General features: G+C 37.0%; 2 protein-coding genes and 1 non-coding gene across 3 annotated transcripts; 1 reads left to right on the top strand and 2 right to left on the bottom strand.

Moving 5' to 3' along the window:
- Positions 1-203: 203 nt before the first annotated feature.
- On the bottom strand, positions 204-3094 carry pde6gb (phosphodiesterase 6G, cGMP-specific, rod, gamma, paralog b). Its single transcript, XM_063892659.1, has 4 exons — positions 2942-3094; positions 1109-1331; positions 978-1018; positions 204-890 (listed from the first exon to the last, which is right to left on the bottom strand). The coding sequence occupies exons 2-4, from the start codon at positions 1252-1254 to the stop codon at positions 814-816; spliced, it is 264 nt and encodes an 87-aa protein (XP_063748729.1). The 5' UTR covers positions 1255-1331; positions 2942-3094; the 3' UTR covers positions 204-813.
- A 2675-nt stretch (positions 3095-5769) lies between these two features.
- On the bottom strand, positions 5770-8406 carry oxld1 (oxidoreductase-like domain containing 1). The gene is made up of 2 exons (XM_063892575.1): positions 8204-8406; positions 5770-7009 (listed from the first exon to the last, which is right to left on the bottom strand). The coding sequence occupies exons 1-2, from the start codon at positions 8252-8254 to the stop codon at positions 6620-6622; spliced, it is 441 nt and encodes a 146-aa protein (XP_063748645.1). The 5' UTR covers positions 8255-8406; the 3' UTR covers positions 5770-6619.
- A 3752-nt stretch (positions 8407-12158) lies between these two features.
- Positions 12159-12232, top strand: trnat-agu (transfer RNA threonine (anticodon AGU)). The gene has a single exon. It is a non-coding gene; the product is annotated as a tRNA-Thr (tRNA).
- Positions 12233-16643: the final 4411 nt, after the last annotated feature.

The raw sequence follows: 16643 nt of genomic DNA, 5'->3' as shown, positions 1-16643 counted from the left end.
CAAAAAAGCCAAATAAAACTCAATGTGTGCATGCATTGATCTTATGTAAAACAGATCGGTGATATTTCAGTTTTTAAACACGAACAGAAGGAAGAATCAGTGATGGAGGTGAAATGATAATGAAAGAAAAGTAGATAAATGATGGATGAAAGATGAAATTGCTAAGTTATAGATATTAAATACTGAACACACAGGACACGACATTGTGGTGTGGAAGAACACAAATCACAAATGTTCATATGCATTCATATTATACAAGGGTGACATATAAATAATACAATACAAGTAATACAATAATATAAGCTGCTGTTCTTCTGGTTTTTGTAAAGGTGTTTTTTTTTTCTTTTCTGAGAACACATCTCCAAATACACCATGGTAAGAAAAAAAAGTATTTTAAGTTATTTTGTGATGATCAAACCAGAGAGAAAAAGGGTTAGGATTGGTTCAAATGATTCCACTTAAAGGGTTACGATCAGAAATGCAAAACAGGTTCCCAGTCTTTACAGAATTCAGATTTTGTATTTTACATAATCAGTGTTGATGGACAAGCCTCTGAGATGGCGAAGGATCATATGAAGTGGGGGTCCAACCACTTCTTTTTCACTCAATTTCATGTTGCCTCTCTTCCACAAATTTCATGTTTTATCCGTGAGAAAAATAGTTGGAGAAAGTAGTAGTAGTAGTTTTCATTTGTTTGTGTTTGTTACAGTTCATTATTGTATTTTCTTAGGAATGGTTCCATTTGAATTTAGAAGATGAAGCCTGAGGCGGAAGTTGAAGTTTATTGATGCAGCCTGTAATCCTCAGGGTGGCTCAGATGATGCCGTACTTGGCCAGCTCATTGAGCTCCAGGTGATTGAAGGCCTCCCAGGGACAAATGACAGTAATATCTGCAGAAATAGAAAACAAAATTGAGGTTATTTAAGCCTCTGTAAATAATAGAAATTCAAACAAAATGCATTTTAAAGTGATCTCACCAGTGCCCAAGCCCTCCATTCCAGGGATATCATCACCAAAGCTAAAAAGAAGAAAAAAGTTACACACCAAAACAGGTCATTATATCTACTGTAAGCCTCTGAAGAAACAATGTGCATCATTCCAGGCATACCCTTGGATTCCCTTCTTCGGAGGCTTGCTCTTGAACTGACGGGTCTGCCTCTGTTTGAACTTAGGTGGTCCTTTCCGTGGGGTGGAGGGGCCGCCGGTGACACGAGTAGCAGACTTGATCTCAGCTTTGGGCACCTCAAGATTCATTTTGAGAAGTTATGGTACCTGTGTGCAGGCTTTAGAGACACCTCTCTGAAGTATAGTAGTCGCAATGATATTTTTTTCTGTTGGAAAGGAGAAAGAAAACAAAACAAAATATGTTATCAGAATCAGAATACTTTACTTATCTCAGGGGACATTTATTTGAGAAGGAAATCAAAAAACAAAAACAATAATTGGCTATTTATTATGTGAATAGCATTGTTGACTATTGATACCTGGGTGAAAATAGCATCTGCCTTAAAATTGTATAAACATAAGAAGTTAAAGTAAGAATGTGCAACAAAAGATACAAGAAAATAAAAAAAGTTATGATATATTTTTAAAATAAGAAGTTAAAGTAAAATGTCTAACAACATTCTAAATAGGAAACCCATATTACCATATGACATTAAAGTAAAATGTCCAGTAGAAGATAAAATACAATAATAAACTATACAAAAATTGATAGAATCATAAGAAGGTCAAGTCAAACTACTCTATTGTACTACAATAAATCACGTGGATATTACAATATATACAATTAATTAACAATTAACATCTTGTTAGAATTAGCATGTAGCCTCTCACCTCTGTCTGACATTACCAACATTAATCCTCTTACTGATCAACAAGCAGCAGGCAGGATTTATACTCATATTTCCCACTGATTGAATGTGTGAGATGGACTACACCTTGCAGCATGTTCTCTGAGGATGATCCAATTTCCCATAATCCCTGGCTCAAGTTAATAAGTACTCCCCCTCTCTGTTTCCAAATGTAATCTCGTTATAGCAAGGACAGCACAGCAGATATGCTGAGCACGCTCTGAGGGTCTCAGTGATCAATCTGCTCAATGACACTGACAGTCTTGAACAAGGCTTCATCATAGTGTGCAGTCGATTTAGATCACAATATAGCGACTGCATGTATAGTTTATAGACTTTAGACTGTGGTTAGTTTGTAAGATAATCCATTCTTTTTATGTCCAGTGCTTTCAATTAGTTTGAAGACCGTAGCCAAAGCTGTAACCAATTAAAAATTCTTACAATATCTTTCAGGCATATTGTACTGTATGTTTAAAATATATTGCATCATTTACAAATTGTATACAGGGACCCTTAGTACTACAGCCTGCAGCAGTTAAAAAACTGTTAAGGGTGAATTGCTGGTATTGGATTTTACTTCAAATGTATACATCTTTTATCAGATACTGATATCCATCCATGTACAGCTGTTTTACAGAATATTTTCTTCTGTTGAAGGAAAAATATTTGGTAAAAATATTGTTCTCAATGTGAAAAAAAAGCATTCATCCCCATATGTACGTCAGTATCACAACGTTACAAACATTTATTGGCTCTAATCGTTTGGTGAGTAATACCCTCTCTACAATGCACCTCACTGATACATCTTCTGGACAAAGAAGAACCAAACGCCTGATAAAAACAGTAAATAATAATCTGTTCCCTCACATAATATATTATAATTATGTAACATTTCCATCTTCTCAGTTCCAGTCAGATCATTTCAGGTCAAAAAACAATGATTGCAATATCGACAATAACCATTGACCTGCATTCATTTCAAGAATACCAACATCAATAATTACTCATTTAACTCACACAACTTTAAATCTCTATATATCCCAATATATCTGTGGTTTTGGTGGTGATGAAATAGTGGGTTTACTCACCAGCTGATGAGAGAAGTGAATCTGAGCACAGCACTGCTGTGTTGAGGAGCTCTATGCTCGGCTTGCTGTGAGGGCCAGTTGGAGCTTAGGGCCCCTCTTATATGCTGAGCCCACAGAAGATTATAAATGTACTGAATCGCTGCTCTAGTGTCAACACTTCACATGTTTGGGATCTGGGGGGAATCAGGTCATGGTTAAGATGTACAGATGTCAAAACTCATTTCTTTGAATGAACAAAAGTGTTATTTCAAACATGGCTCAATCTAGTGGAAAATAGAGCTCTACATTGACTTTAAATTTCATTTAATTCTGCAATGGCCATGGGATCAGCATCGGAAGTTTGTATATGTTTTTCAAAGAGGGTTTGTCATTAAAAATCTGACTGTCTGTATTTGGGTTACACTGCCTCTCCATTATGAACTGAATCCAAAGTTTGAAATATAAACCTCTCACCCTACCAAATGTGTGCCATATGCATTGAAACAGCCAAAAACAATGACACAAATATCCCTAGATATGCATGAGGGTTAAATATTTGTTGTAGATTCTTGATTACAATTTGTTATTGTAAGACAATAAATACAAATAATTGTTTAACAAGTTTTGACATGACTGAGCTACGGCCCATTCCATATAAAAAGTGCAATAAAAAAAATGCTAACTGTTCAGTTTGATTATGTAAGCTTTCTTTGAGATGTACAAAGCATTTATGTACCGTATAGCTCCAAAAATAAAGGAAACCAATAACCAACCCTTAATCAAATAACTGGTTTGACAAAATAAGATACATGAGATAATACAGCCCGGGAGAGGTTGATTCAGATAATAGAAGCATCTGGAAGCTTCCTTATAGGCCTAGCAGCCCTTTCCCTCCCTGTTATTCACTTGCTCACCATCTGCTTCAGGCAAAACTCCTCAATCCTCCATCCTGCAGAAGTCTCTACAATCACCTTGTCCTACAGGTCAATCATCATTTCTTTCAGGGAGAGTGTCAGCCATTTATTTGTACTTCAATACTCCAACACCAGCCAGCTCACCTGTAACACCAGACTACATGCAGATGTGTTAATGGACACTATCACATGACTACATTCCACAAAACAGAAGTCAATCACTGTATCAGCACTTATTTTGAAGTAAATCAGATGGATATACCCACGTTGTCCAATGATGAAGAATGGCAGTTTCATTATATTGAGATATTATTTGAGACAAATGTAAACAGGATGCTCAAAATATATCTAGCAAAGATAGATTTCCTTACTTTCATTTAAATCTGCCAATGGTGATCTCTGAAATTACACTTAATCATCATAGGACATTTGACATGCTCTTTATACAGTCTAAACAATATAATATGTTACGTACATTGAAATGTCTCGAAACCGCTAAACCTAAGTTCAAATATTCTGCTAACTAAGTACTTTCATTTGGTAGGAACTACCTAAATGCATTTACAAACACAGAGCAATCTGTATTTTTTAATGGATAGCAACCCATTGTAGCCTATATGTCCCTCAGCATGCAGCATTATACATTTACTTTTAATCTATTTGTAAGCTTTATTTCAACTTACATTTAGTAGATATGTCATTTTTAATCCTTTATTTTTGACTGAATGAGGGATTGTAGTCATCAGACATGTTGCATGGTCAGAAACAAGCAGAGCATTACATTACATTAGTTGATGCTTTTATCCAAAGTTACTTACAATAAATACAGGAAGTGTTTTTTTAATTTTTTAAGTTGAATTTAATTCCCAGAGTGCAAGCCGAACAGGTGAGTTTTCAGTTTGCGACGAAAGATATGGAGACTTTTCTGCAGTCCTGATACATTGATAGCTTGAAAAACAGGTTTTTGTTTAGAAGTACCTGGTTCATACTCGCAGCGAGGAAGTAGAAAGTCTGATGCAGAGCGAACATTAGCAGCAGAACAACGTCAGAAAAACACTCATTTTACTAACTTGAGCACTGTTAATTAGTGCTTTTCCTGGTTTAAATTACCAGGTTCATTTCTCTGAGAGACCTCTTTGGATAATTTGGCTCCCAGGAAAATGCTGAAGGATGGACTCAGACAGATTTCCAACCAAGAGGAGCTGACTGCAATTAAGTGAAGACAACTCAGTCACTGGGTACGGTGTTCTGTACATGATCAGATACATGTGTGTGTCTCTGTGTAATCAGGACTTACTCAGGGCCATTAACAGACTACTGCTGACTAGGTCATGCAGATCAGGGTCAGCATCACCTCGCACACTGAAAGACGGACAGCTGCACGGACAGCAGGTGTTTTCACCTCGGCTCACAGAAACACGTCATTCCATCTGAGTGCTTCTTTTCTGATGTGATCCATCAGGGCATTAGTTATGCTTTCCAAGAAGCCCCTTATATCTAGCTAAATATAAGTCATGTATATATAAAAACATGTTTGATTTTGTACATAAAGCCAAAAATCAGATTGATGAGTGTCGTATAGCTCAGCGGGTAGAGCTGGCAGCCATATTCTGGGATTTGATCCCCGTGCGGTGGACCCAGGTTTGAATCCAACCTGAGACCCTTTGCCGCATGTCATCCCCTCTGTCTCCCCATTTCTCACCTGTCACTGTATTAAAGGCACTTGTTGCCCAAAACTTTATTTTTAATAATAATAATTGATTAATTGTTTGAAAAGCCATTTTGAAAATCAATTAATTGGTTTGAGTAACTCTTAAAGAAAAAATAATAAATTGCATGAAGTATGCACTATTGTAAATCAGAAACTAAAGCATTTCAAAGAAAACAGTTCTCAAAAATCTTCATGTCATCTCACAAAATCAACATTTATTTAACAAACAACTATTCAAAATAAACTCTTAAATAAAATGCAAGCAAACGATCATTATACACATACAAATATAATTTAACACTTCAGTTCAAACTTATAATAAATAAAGCATATGTGCAAATGTGCTTTATGATGAAAGGAGGATCGATTGACTGTGAATCGATTACTGAATCAAGCAGTACAAATGAAGAAAATAGAAGTCATTTTTAACCAAATTCATTTTCAAATGAAGCCAAAATCATTACTGACATAATCTTTCTTTAAAAACACACTTTCAATCTCACTTTCAATAGAATATAAATCAAGGTCCAAACGGCACAACAATTCAATCATTCCTGAAAAGGAAAAGGTTTGGCTTGTTGGTAACGTTTAAACCCAACAATTTTCATGTATCTAAAGAATATATTTCAGACCCTGGCTTTGTTTCTTAATAAATGTGATCATCTATGAACTGAGTTTGTTCTTGTTTCCTGTTGTAGTGATGCCAGGTGTCGCCGGGTCTCAGATATTACTGTGTCAAGTAGAATGTTATGTTATTAAAACAAAGAATGTTATTTGGTTTGCATAAGAAGATTCACTTGTAATAAACTGGAATTATCATTTGAACGTTTAAATGTTAGCCATGTTTGATTTTCGTCAGGAGGACAAGAGGATTCCTGAAATCCGCAGCTTCTTGTCACACTTTAACCCGGTAGTTTTTATAAATGAAATGGTGCAGATGACCTGTGTGAGGAGGAAGTGAAAATGTAGAGGTAAATTCAGTGCATGGAGTGTGCGTATAGTTTAACAGATTCTTACTAAGGAGTCTCACAACACTCATTCATGTCGACACTGTGAACATACAGTATATGTCCTTCACGTCTTTTTTAAAAGCCTTATCTCCATCTTCAGGTAGGTTTTGAGGTTTTCATCGAGGACGTTTTCCTCGATTGCAGAGAGAGCCTGCTCCCCTCCATCGTGGTAATACGCCAGCAGCTGCTCGGCGTGTTCTATCCACACACAGTTATGGCAGCCGCTCATGCAGCAGTGAGTGGGGGCCGCTGGCGGGCCCTGGTCAGGTGTCCAGGCAGCGGTGCTGTGGCTGGGTTTAGTATCAGTGCATTCAGAGGAGGGGTCAGTCAGTGTGGGGGGAGCAGGTGGTCCGGTAGAGTGGCAGCAAGCGGCACCGCTGTGTCGTATCCTTGACGACTTCACAGGGCAGACACAAGACGGATGTCTCATGTGGATCAGGGAGAGGGGGGACAGCTGAAACACAGTAGAGGAACATGTGATATGATCAGTTATAGTCAAATGTATAAAATATATTCCATGCAGTCATTTTTTGTCTCCGTCATTATTTTTCTATTCGAAACCATTTTCTTCTACTGATTACATAATTAAGGACTGCAATCTTATCATTTTGCAAGATCTACTGAAAAGCTGCACAGGTTAGATGGGTTATCAATTAGTTGACTGGCTTTTCATAAACCTAAATAAAACAAGTCATATTTATACTCAGAAAGAGCAGAAAATGCTGTCTTTAGATCAAATGTAGACATTTCATGCTTTTTTCTGTTTTTTTTTTTTATCATATTGAAGAGAATGTCTTTGGATTTTGAAGAACCTTTATAGACAATTTTCACCGTTGTTTACTTACGTTTTATAGACTAAAATCTAAAGTTAATGTATTCTATTTGTAAGAAGACATCATAGGAAATGAATGAAGCAACTCCTTGTCTATGTCCAAAGCGAATGAGACTGAGATAAGAAGGACAGAGTCAGTTTAATGAAAAACACAGCTGTGATATCTTTGTTTGGATTCGTTATCTTATGCTTAAGAGAAAACCTCCAGGAGGAAGACTCTAAACTAACAGTGGTATTATGAAAGTGTATCTTATACAGTTCAGTTTAACCATAGGCTTCATGTGTCCAAACTGGAAAAATCACAGCTGTTTAGAGAATGGCTCTGGCCCAGGTACACTAACATTTAATGCAGCCATAAATACTACTTCCAATAGCAACACCTGTGTTAAAGAAGTGAAACTTAGCAATGTGAATGTATTAATATGTTCCCCTTTATTGTGTGTTGTAGGGGAATGGCTTAAATTTGGTACATGTTTGCCCTTTCCCCCAGATATTTCCAACTGTAACCTCAACACACATCCTTATCTACTGAACACTGAAAGGATAATGCCCTAGTCTGTACTGAATATGACGCATTGATGTTTTAATTTGTGTAATGTAATGAAAGTACATGGTGTAAACATTGAATGGTAGTTAATAACTGCAGAGCTTGGGACACATTTAAACTTGAGTAAAATACCCTACTAAAAAGAATAATGCATGTAAATACAAAGTGGTGTAAAAAACGAAAGGTTAGGTCAAAGTCAGCCTGTCATATCTGCTAGGAATAGAAATACCGTTAACGTTAGCTTCTCTACCATTAGCTTAGCAACCAACCTTTCTCAAAGACTGCAACGACCTCGCCGCATTTACACCCAAACACAGCATTGTCGCAGAAATTACGACGCTTGGTTACATGTCGGTATAATTAATGTTTTCTGAGCTGCAGTATAACATATGTCCTCCCTCCTGAGCGTATTATCCATAGCATCAGCAGCCTGGCAAGCTAGTTGCGTCACTGCATTTTTGTTGAACTATGACCTGTGCGTGTGGTTGTAAACAAAATAGAGGATTGGCCAACTGGAAATAAGATGACCAATCAGATAGCACGCTTGTAAAGATGTAAACCAATGGAAAACAAGAAGTAGTTTCTGGGCGGTTCCCACAAGACTAGCTGCATTTCCAATCTCTGTCCAGCAGATGTCGGTGTTTCATCAGTTTGTCCCATGTAAACGTCCAAAAGAGAGTTATATAGTAATCTTACATTTTATTTTACAACAAAAAGCTCATAAGCCTTAAATGATAGGGAAGAGAGAAGCACCAAACAAATTAAAGGACCAGAAAAACATATCTATGTATATATTTTTGCTTATTACACAATACCATTATTATCTGTAAGTGAGGTTTGGTTTGTGGTTTGAAGTGTCTGTAATTTAAGTTCATGTCTATATTTATATTGTTGCCAAGCACACCTTCATTGCACTTAACTAAACGTTTTGCTTCTGAGAGATGTCATCAGTTGCTGCGACAGAGCAACCCAATTTTTATTTAACTGCTCAGATCAACTGTATGATGTTGGCCTTGGATCTGTTATGTGTTGAAATGTACTTTTAAACATGTTTTTCCCCCCTCGTGTCAGTATTGTATTTTATCATCAAAATGATCTATCATTTTACTCAATTACTAACAATAGCAAAAAGAAGAGATTATATGTCACTCACTTGCCATTTGCAACTTAGATTTTTCTCTAACACAACAGCACCTTATGATTTCCCTTAGCATTTAGTTTATCAATTATAATTACAACAAATTCAGTTGTCATTTTCCTGCAACAGGCACTCGGGTTGCCTATGCAAATGGTGAAGCTGCGTCCAGCAGAGCCAGACAGCAGACAGACAACAGGTGACACCTCAGATTATCACATGTGAATGTAAAGACTCTGCTGTAGTCAACAAACACCAGATGACAGCATGCAAAAAAATCAGCTAGGAATTACAAATGACTCTACAGCACTTGGGTCAAAAACATTCCTTTTTAATTTAAATAACCCATAACTGTTACTCTTTGTGCATGAGGACAAAAAAAGTGATGTGATCACGGCTCAGAAATGTAACTGAAGATTGAAACTTTCTTGTGATGTACGAAACAACGACTTGGGCCCTCCTCAGGTAGAAGAAACCAGTGTTGTGATTGGTCAGCCGCTCAGAGATGTCCTGCTCTATAGCCTATTATGTACTATTTGTTGGAGCGCTAGCCAATAGAAGTGTGAGTGTAACGTAGTGATGTCACTTTGTCATGGATGTAAACAAAGGAGTTGGAGGCTTTACAGGCAGTTGGGGAGTGTGTGGGAGAAAAACTCCCTCTTGAGGGAACACAGGGATTTAAGACTTTGCAAGGCTTTTTTTTGGGCCCTGTTTGGGAAAACCCAAAAAGGCATAACAGGGCCTCTTTAAGTAAAGGAAATGAATACTTCTTTAAACTCTGAAGGAAACTTATGTGTTTCCTACTCCAGGTGAGGAAGCTGGGATCATATTTTTGTTACAAAATGTAAGCAGAAACCATAATAAAACGTAAAAAAAAGGTTTGGCCTTGAGGTATTTGCACTGCACTGAAAGAGCATTAGAACCATAGTAAATCAGATTTGCTTTGTGAAACGGCTCCTTTATGCTCATGAGTGAGAGTACACCCTCTTTGATGTCATTTTTCTTTGTGTGTTCAGTGATTCTGTCCCGTACCCTGGCAATATCTTAACTATTTGACCCATTCGCTGATGCATGAGGAGGTGTGTCGCGTGTGTGTGTGTTTAGTATATGAAAGAGAAGGATTGAGAGTCCCCACAGACTTCAATGTTTGCAAGCCACGTCCATGGTAACGTGCAATGGAAACATGGCAGCTGCTCGGCCTGGCATGAGATACCAGGTGTGTGGTGGGGCATGTTATCTCACCAGAGGCCCACAATGTTACTTTATCCCAAGGAGAGCTTCTGCCTCTGTCACATTTACGCTTCATAGAAACTCAGACATTTATGCAAATAAATAAAAGCAACCACAATAAAAAGGCTGCTAATATTATCTTGATGAATCGCAAACAAGCCCTGCACGGTAGCATGAGTAAATAAAGAGCTGATTGAACAAAGACATTAGTTTCAATAGCTGCAAGGATACAGGATTAGTGTTATGATAATGGTTTTTATCTCTATCATAATAAATTCCATTCCACAGAGGTTTTTGTTATCATGAGGCGTGCCTGCTGTTTCATATTTTACTCTGTATGTAAGAAGGACATAATAGCATTTACTCTACTCGTAGGGTGACATCATACTGGGAATACAATAGCGTTGTACAGGTGTTTCAGTCTATTGAAAGATACCCAACTGATGATGTATAGTTTTTACAGTGATATAGTGAGAATGCAGAGATATGAACAGATTGTGAAAAAGTGAATCAATTAGCAAACAATTAACTATTCTGATTTGGGTTGACAGTAGATATTTTCTCCTACTGTAAGGGATCGCAATTTGACAGATAAAGAGTATAATAAAACACTAAAACCTGTAGAAATTATATATTTAGCTGTGTCACTTTAAGAGACACCTCTGCAGTTTTAAGTCACAACAATTATATTTAATGTATAACACAGAGCATTTGATATACTACAGAGTTGACTTTTGACTAATTTTGACTAATTTTGTTTTGTCTAAAGGTTTCCACCTCATTGTATTAGTCTATTTGAAAAAAATATCAAGTTCAACTTTACATTATTGCTTTCAACTGCCTAATACAATGACATGGAAACCTGTTGGCAAATACATTTATTTAAAATCCTACTTTCTATTTTTTTGAATGCATATACCATTGGGGAATAATAAGTCATTATTATAAATAAGAAGCAAAGCAACAACTTCAATATGAAAACACAATTACTTTTCATAAACACAATACTATACACATTATACTGTCTCCATTTAGTATATGTACAAGGATTGATCATTGATCACGATGACAGGCCAACAAAAAAAAATCAGATTGTATGAAAAAGGCTTTCCCTTCATGTGCAATGTGACTTGATATACAGGTCATGGTTAATGATCTCGCAGGGCTTGGTCTCAGATTGTGTAGGTCAGCTCACAGAAACTCTTAAGTATGTCAGGTATGTGAGCAGTAAGGAGGCTGAGGGGTCCGTTTTCTGCAAGACCCCCACCAGACTTTCCTCACAAACAGCCCACAACCCACCCCCCACCCCCACAGCCCTCGCTGCTGGATTAGGTTTCTCTCAACACCTTCATTACCTCCGGCAGCCGTTTCCTGAAGGCTTGCAGATTGAAGGAAAGATAGATTTAGTCTGACACATGACTAATACTTAAAGAAAATAAGCTTAAGGGGGGAAAGTTTTTTTGATACAGTCAAAACTTTTCACACGACCCAGATGTCTCCCAAAGTACAGCCTGTGGACTCCCATGAGTTCTCAGGGATTTCCCAGAGGACTTGTAATGATAGGTTCAAAATATAAACTTTATTTTTTATAGAACTTGGCAAAAAGGATGATTTTATTTGTGAAGATGCCTTTTTTTTTTGTTGCGTGTTTTAACATCTTTTAAATGTTGAAACTGTTATATCGCATTGAAAAACGCTCAGTGCAACACAGTAAACTATTTTGAAATGCTATCAAATTTGGTATAGATATTTGTAGTGCCTACAATGACAGCTATTGAGTTTTATGATACCGTGGTTTGAGCGCCACCATAAGGTTGAAGTTATCTTTATATATGGAAAACTTCTACGTTCACTGCCACGGTGCTGTGGCTTAGTTGGTTAAAGCGCCTGTCTAGTAAACAGGAGATCCTGAGTTCGAATCTCAGCAGTGCCTTTTCTAAATTCCAAATGTGTTTGTATTGCAATTTAAAACAGTACCGCGTGGTGATTTTGTATGTACTGGAACATTTGTGTGATTCTAAGCGGTAGCGATCTATTACGGGTTATGTTTGGCTTTGTGAATATCGAACTCATTCTCGGTCTACACACAGTTGATGATTTCTGCACAATCATCTTGTCAACGTATGTTTTTCCAAGATAGAATTGGTTTATGCCAAATTACCCAAAATTGCCATCAGCTTCTACTGTACTTTTTATGGTGCACATTTTTAGCATGCTATCCCTCTGCTCCACCCCCACCTCTGTGTCGGTGACTACGTTCGGTTGGAAGTACAAAAGAGTTGCGCTAACAAATTGGATTGTTCTTGAAAGTAACATCATCTGTGCCAACAAACAGCCGCACAATCTTTGAGGAATTTATAAAGAAGAAATGTTAAAGGGATACTTGATATAGTATGTAAAAACAAAAACAGTCTGACATAAACAACACACTGCTTTTTTCTAGCTGCTGGCATTCTGCATGAGAGGGATTAGTTTCATAATCCTGGTGAAACCTTGTGTGCATAAAAAAAGGCCTGGCAGTATTTCCATCTTGTTGAATGCTTTACAAAACGTTCCCACTGTATATATGGAAAAAAAAGTTCTCAGGATAGCAACACGAAAAAAAAGATAATCAGTTTCCGTTGTGATTTGAGATTCTTGCAGCGTTTTTTATTTGCAAAGTTTTGTAATGATAGCTTTTAGTAAACGCTGCGCATGTTTCGTCAAGCTTTTTAATTTTTTTAATTTAAATCCTGTGTTGTCAACAGAGGTGGAAGAAGTAGCCTACTTAGATTGTGTACTTGAGTAAAAAGTAATAGTAACAGAGTGTAGGAATACTCTGTTGAAGTAAAAGTTCTGCATTCAAAATGTTCCTCCAGTAAAAGTAGAAAGTATTCTCATCTAAATGTACTTAAAGTAGCGACAGTAAAAGTAGTCATTGTTTGATTGGTCCATTTCAGAATAATATCTCTGATATGTTTTATAATGATTGATCATTAAAGTGTTCTCAGAGCTGGTAAAGTTGCAGCTAGTTTGAATGGCTTTGTATACTGCAGGGTAGCTGCTGAATTTACTGCAGGTGAACTAAAGTCTGATTTAAGGGCTGATTATATTTACCATCATTAATCCAGATCTGTAAAGTTACTACAGGTATTTAATAAATGTGACCTCTGAATTGCAGTGGATCAGAAGTACAAAGTAGCATAACATTAAAATATTCAAGTAAAGTACAAGTATCTCAAAATTACAGTACTTAAGTAAATGTACGTAGCTACTTTACACCACTGGTTGTCAAGTTAGTGAAGATGTTTGTTTCTTCATTTGCATGTGTTTTAGCACATTTTATTATTTTTTCAATTGCATCAGTTTTGAAACTGCAGTGCGTATCTCCAAATGGAAGTGTTTTTGGGCCGTTGTAGCGCATTTGAACCTAACAGCATCAGCTTAAGAGACAAAAGCATTTAAAGGTATATGTTTTCTGACTTTTGGAAGGTTCAGGTTGCAGAGTTTGGGTTATCTGGCTTTCTTTGATGTACATCTGATACACTAATGGTGCAAACAGTTCAAAACAGTGTTTCTAGTTGCAGCTGTGTCAATGGGCAACCAGTTCCTCTCAAAACTGTGAAAAAGGAGCAAAAAGGTTTTTCTGTTTCACTGTGCTGACTTTATATGCTGAAATTCACCATCAATGGCGCCTCTGATAACCATGCTTCTCTTCCATTTGTGGTATCTGGTAGTAGGATGAGCTCACACTGTGACAGCCAGCCTGCGGTGAAAAGGTAGCAGGGAGGTGTTTTGGTGCTCAGGTGTCCTTCCTCAAGGTCCTCCTGGCTGACTCACAGCACCAGCCTTGTCCCGAGCACACAAAGACCACACTGTTCCTTTACCCGGAGTGGACGGCAGCCGCGCCACTGACCAAAAATGACATGTCAATGACACACCTCAAATGGGAACTTGCCAGTAATAACAGAAACATGTTTATGTTTCTGTCAGGATGCAGGCTCAGGAGATAGATAATACTCAGAAAACCATTAAAAAAAAAATCTGACTCAGATTGAAATATTGAATTAGGAATAAAAATATCTATAGTTTTGACATTTTGGAAGAAACACAGGGGTAGATGATAACACATAAATGAAGGCTCCATTTAACTGCCTCTGTTTCAGCTGGCTCCCTGTCGCAGTAATCACAGAGCCGTTGTTAACATTATTAGGAACACCTGTGCGTTTTTGTGTGTCCTACTGTTATAATTATATATATATATATATATATATATATTTAGTAATCAACAGAAAAACAGATGTATATGTGTAAACATTGTTAATGGCAAGCATTTTGTAAATGTTGCACTGCTGATATGAACATTTTTTTAAAATAATAACTTGCCAATTGCTATTCCATTCATACCACAGAAATATCAAATGTTTTAACTAAAAGGCAAACTCCAGTTCTCAGTAGTCACACTGATGCATACTTTTAAATGGCCAGCATATGGTTGCAGAAATAACTCTGATTGTATAGAAGTCTATGAAAAAATAGAACTACTTCTATTCTTCTTGATTTACAAACCGTATAACCATTTCATGAAGAGTTCACTGTCTCTATAGCTGGTTTCAGGTCTTGTTCAATGCAGCATGATGGTCATTTACTAAATTATGGTTCAATTTAGAGTAAAATCGATGATAAACGTAATATGCTTTAGGGCCTAGCTTACTTGTAGACTAGACAGGTCGCTAATGTGTTGTTATCCATTTTTTAACTTTAACCTTTTCATTGAGGTTTAATTCCATGAACATAAGTTGTAACATTTTAGTTGTAATACTTGTTATCTTAGAGTTAGACATTCGCTTCACAATGACCTGTCATTTCTGGTGACAAAGAAACAAACTGCAAAGGCAAAAATGCCAAACTCAAGGCTTTATAAACCTAATTTCACAAACCTATGGATGACGTCCATGGATGTATAGAGAGAACTGGGTCAGAGCCGGGCATTTGAGTTTCCCTTAAAGGTCACCTATTAGGCAAAATCCACTTCTTTATGTCTTTTATGCATACATTTGTGTCCCCCCTCTGTGTTAGGAGATTTGGAAAGTTTCAGGATTAAAATATTCTCTCTCTCTTTGTCCTGAACCATCGCTATAAAAACCTGTCTGAAAATCAGCTGATCAGATGTTGGCCACTTTGTGATGTCACAATTTTTTCTTGGGTCGTGCAACATTAGACAATAACCAACAAAGGTAACACCCTCCCACTTTATCACCTGGATCTCCTCCTAGAGCACTATTGTTTTTTTCAAACCAAACCACTCGCAGAGGGAAGTGGGGAATGGCAGTACATTTGAATTTAAAGCTGATATATTTATTTTTATAATAAACTGAGTATTCCTACTTCAAACCCCACACAACTTTTAGTGTTTGAAGGTTTAACACAGCATGATTAGATTCACACAGTAGAAAATTATCATTGTAATGACGTCCACAACACAGCAAAGGCTTCTCCCTCAGAGGATGTGTCAGTAACGAGGCAAACAAGAGAGAGTCAACAGAGGAAGAGTCCAATTAAGTACAAATGAGCAGAGAAGGGTTCCAGGTAAAACTCCAGAGTACATCAGTGGCTTCAACCTGTGGGCCATGGCACCTCTCCAACCTGTAAGAACATGTATTTTGCATGGCATGAAAATGAATGTTCTAGCCAAACCATTTGGTGAATTCCATCAGTGTTTACTCTGAGTACAGTCCAGGTCAAGCTGCTGGTAAATCATTCCTCAGTTTGCGAGGTCACATGAAGGTCTGCGTTAGCTGATTGACTCTAAATGAAGGGGCTTGAATGCACAACGTGTTCCTGCCATGAGAAGTAAAGGTGCACTGGCCAATCAGCGGCCCTGGATATAAACACCTCACTCACTAAACACCTACACTGTGAGTGAGAAGCAGCTCTGTAAGTTAGCAGCAGGATGTAAAGCTGTTAATGAACAACAGGTCGGTTTACTCTCTGAGAATCATAAAACGTGCATCATAGGATGGGCAAAAAGAACCAGAAAAGTTGTTATAATAAATAACAGGATTAGAAATCTAGATACTGTTTTATGTTATGTGGGAAAGCATACACAAAACAAAAATACACAAAGAATCCCAAAATATACTGTAAGATATTACCTAAACAAAATCTAATTTAATTTGTATGTTTTTGTTTATTCCTTCCCCTTTTTGTGACCTATTGACCTAAATATCTAATAATAATAATAACAGATTTTAGTTGGGTCTTATAATAGTTATAATAATAATAATAATAAATAGTATTCTAATTGTAATAAAAATGATTAGACGTCAAGATTCATGTTTAATTTGTTTTATTTCATTAAAAAT

The sequence above is a fragment of the Eleginops maclovinus genome, chromosome 10, assembly GCF_036324505.1.
Source record: "Eleginops maclovinus isolate JMC-PN-2008 ecotype Puerto Natales chromosome 10, JC_Emac_rtc_rv5, whole genome shotgun sequence".
NCBI classification, from domain to species: Eukaryota; Metazoa; Chordata; class Actinopteri; order Perciformes; family Eleginopidae; genus Eleginops; species Eleginops maclovinus.
Note: the sequence above shows the minus strand (reverse complement) of the source record. Positions and strands in the feature narration are given on the sequence as shown.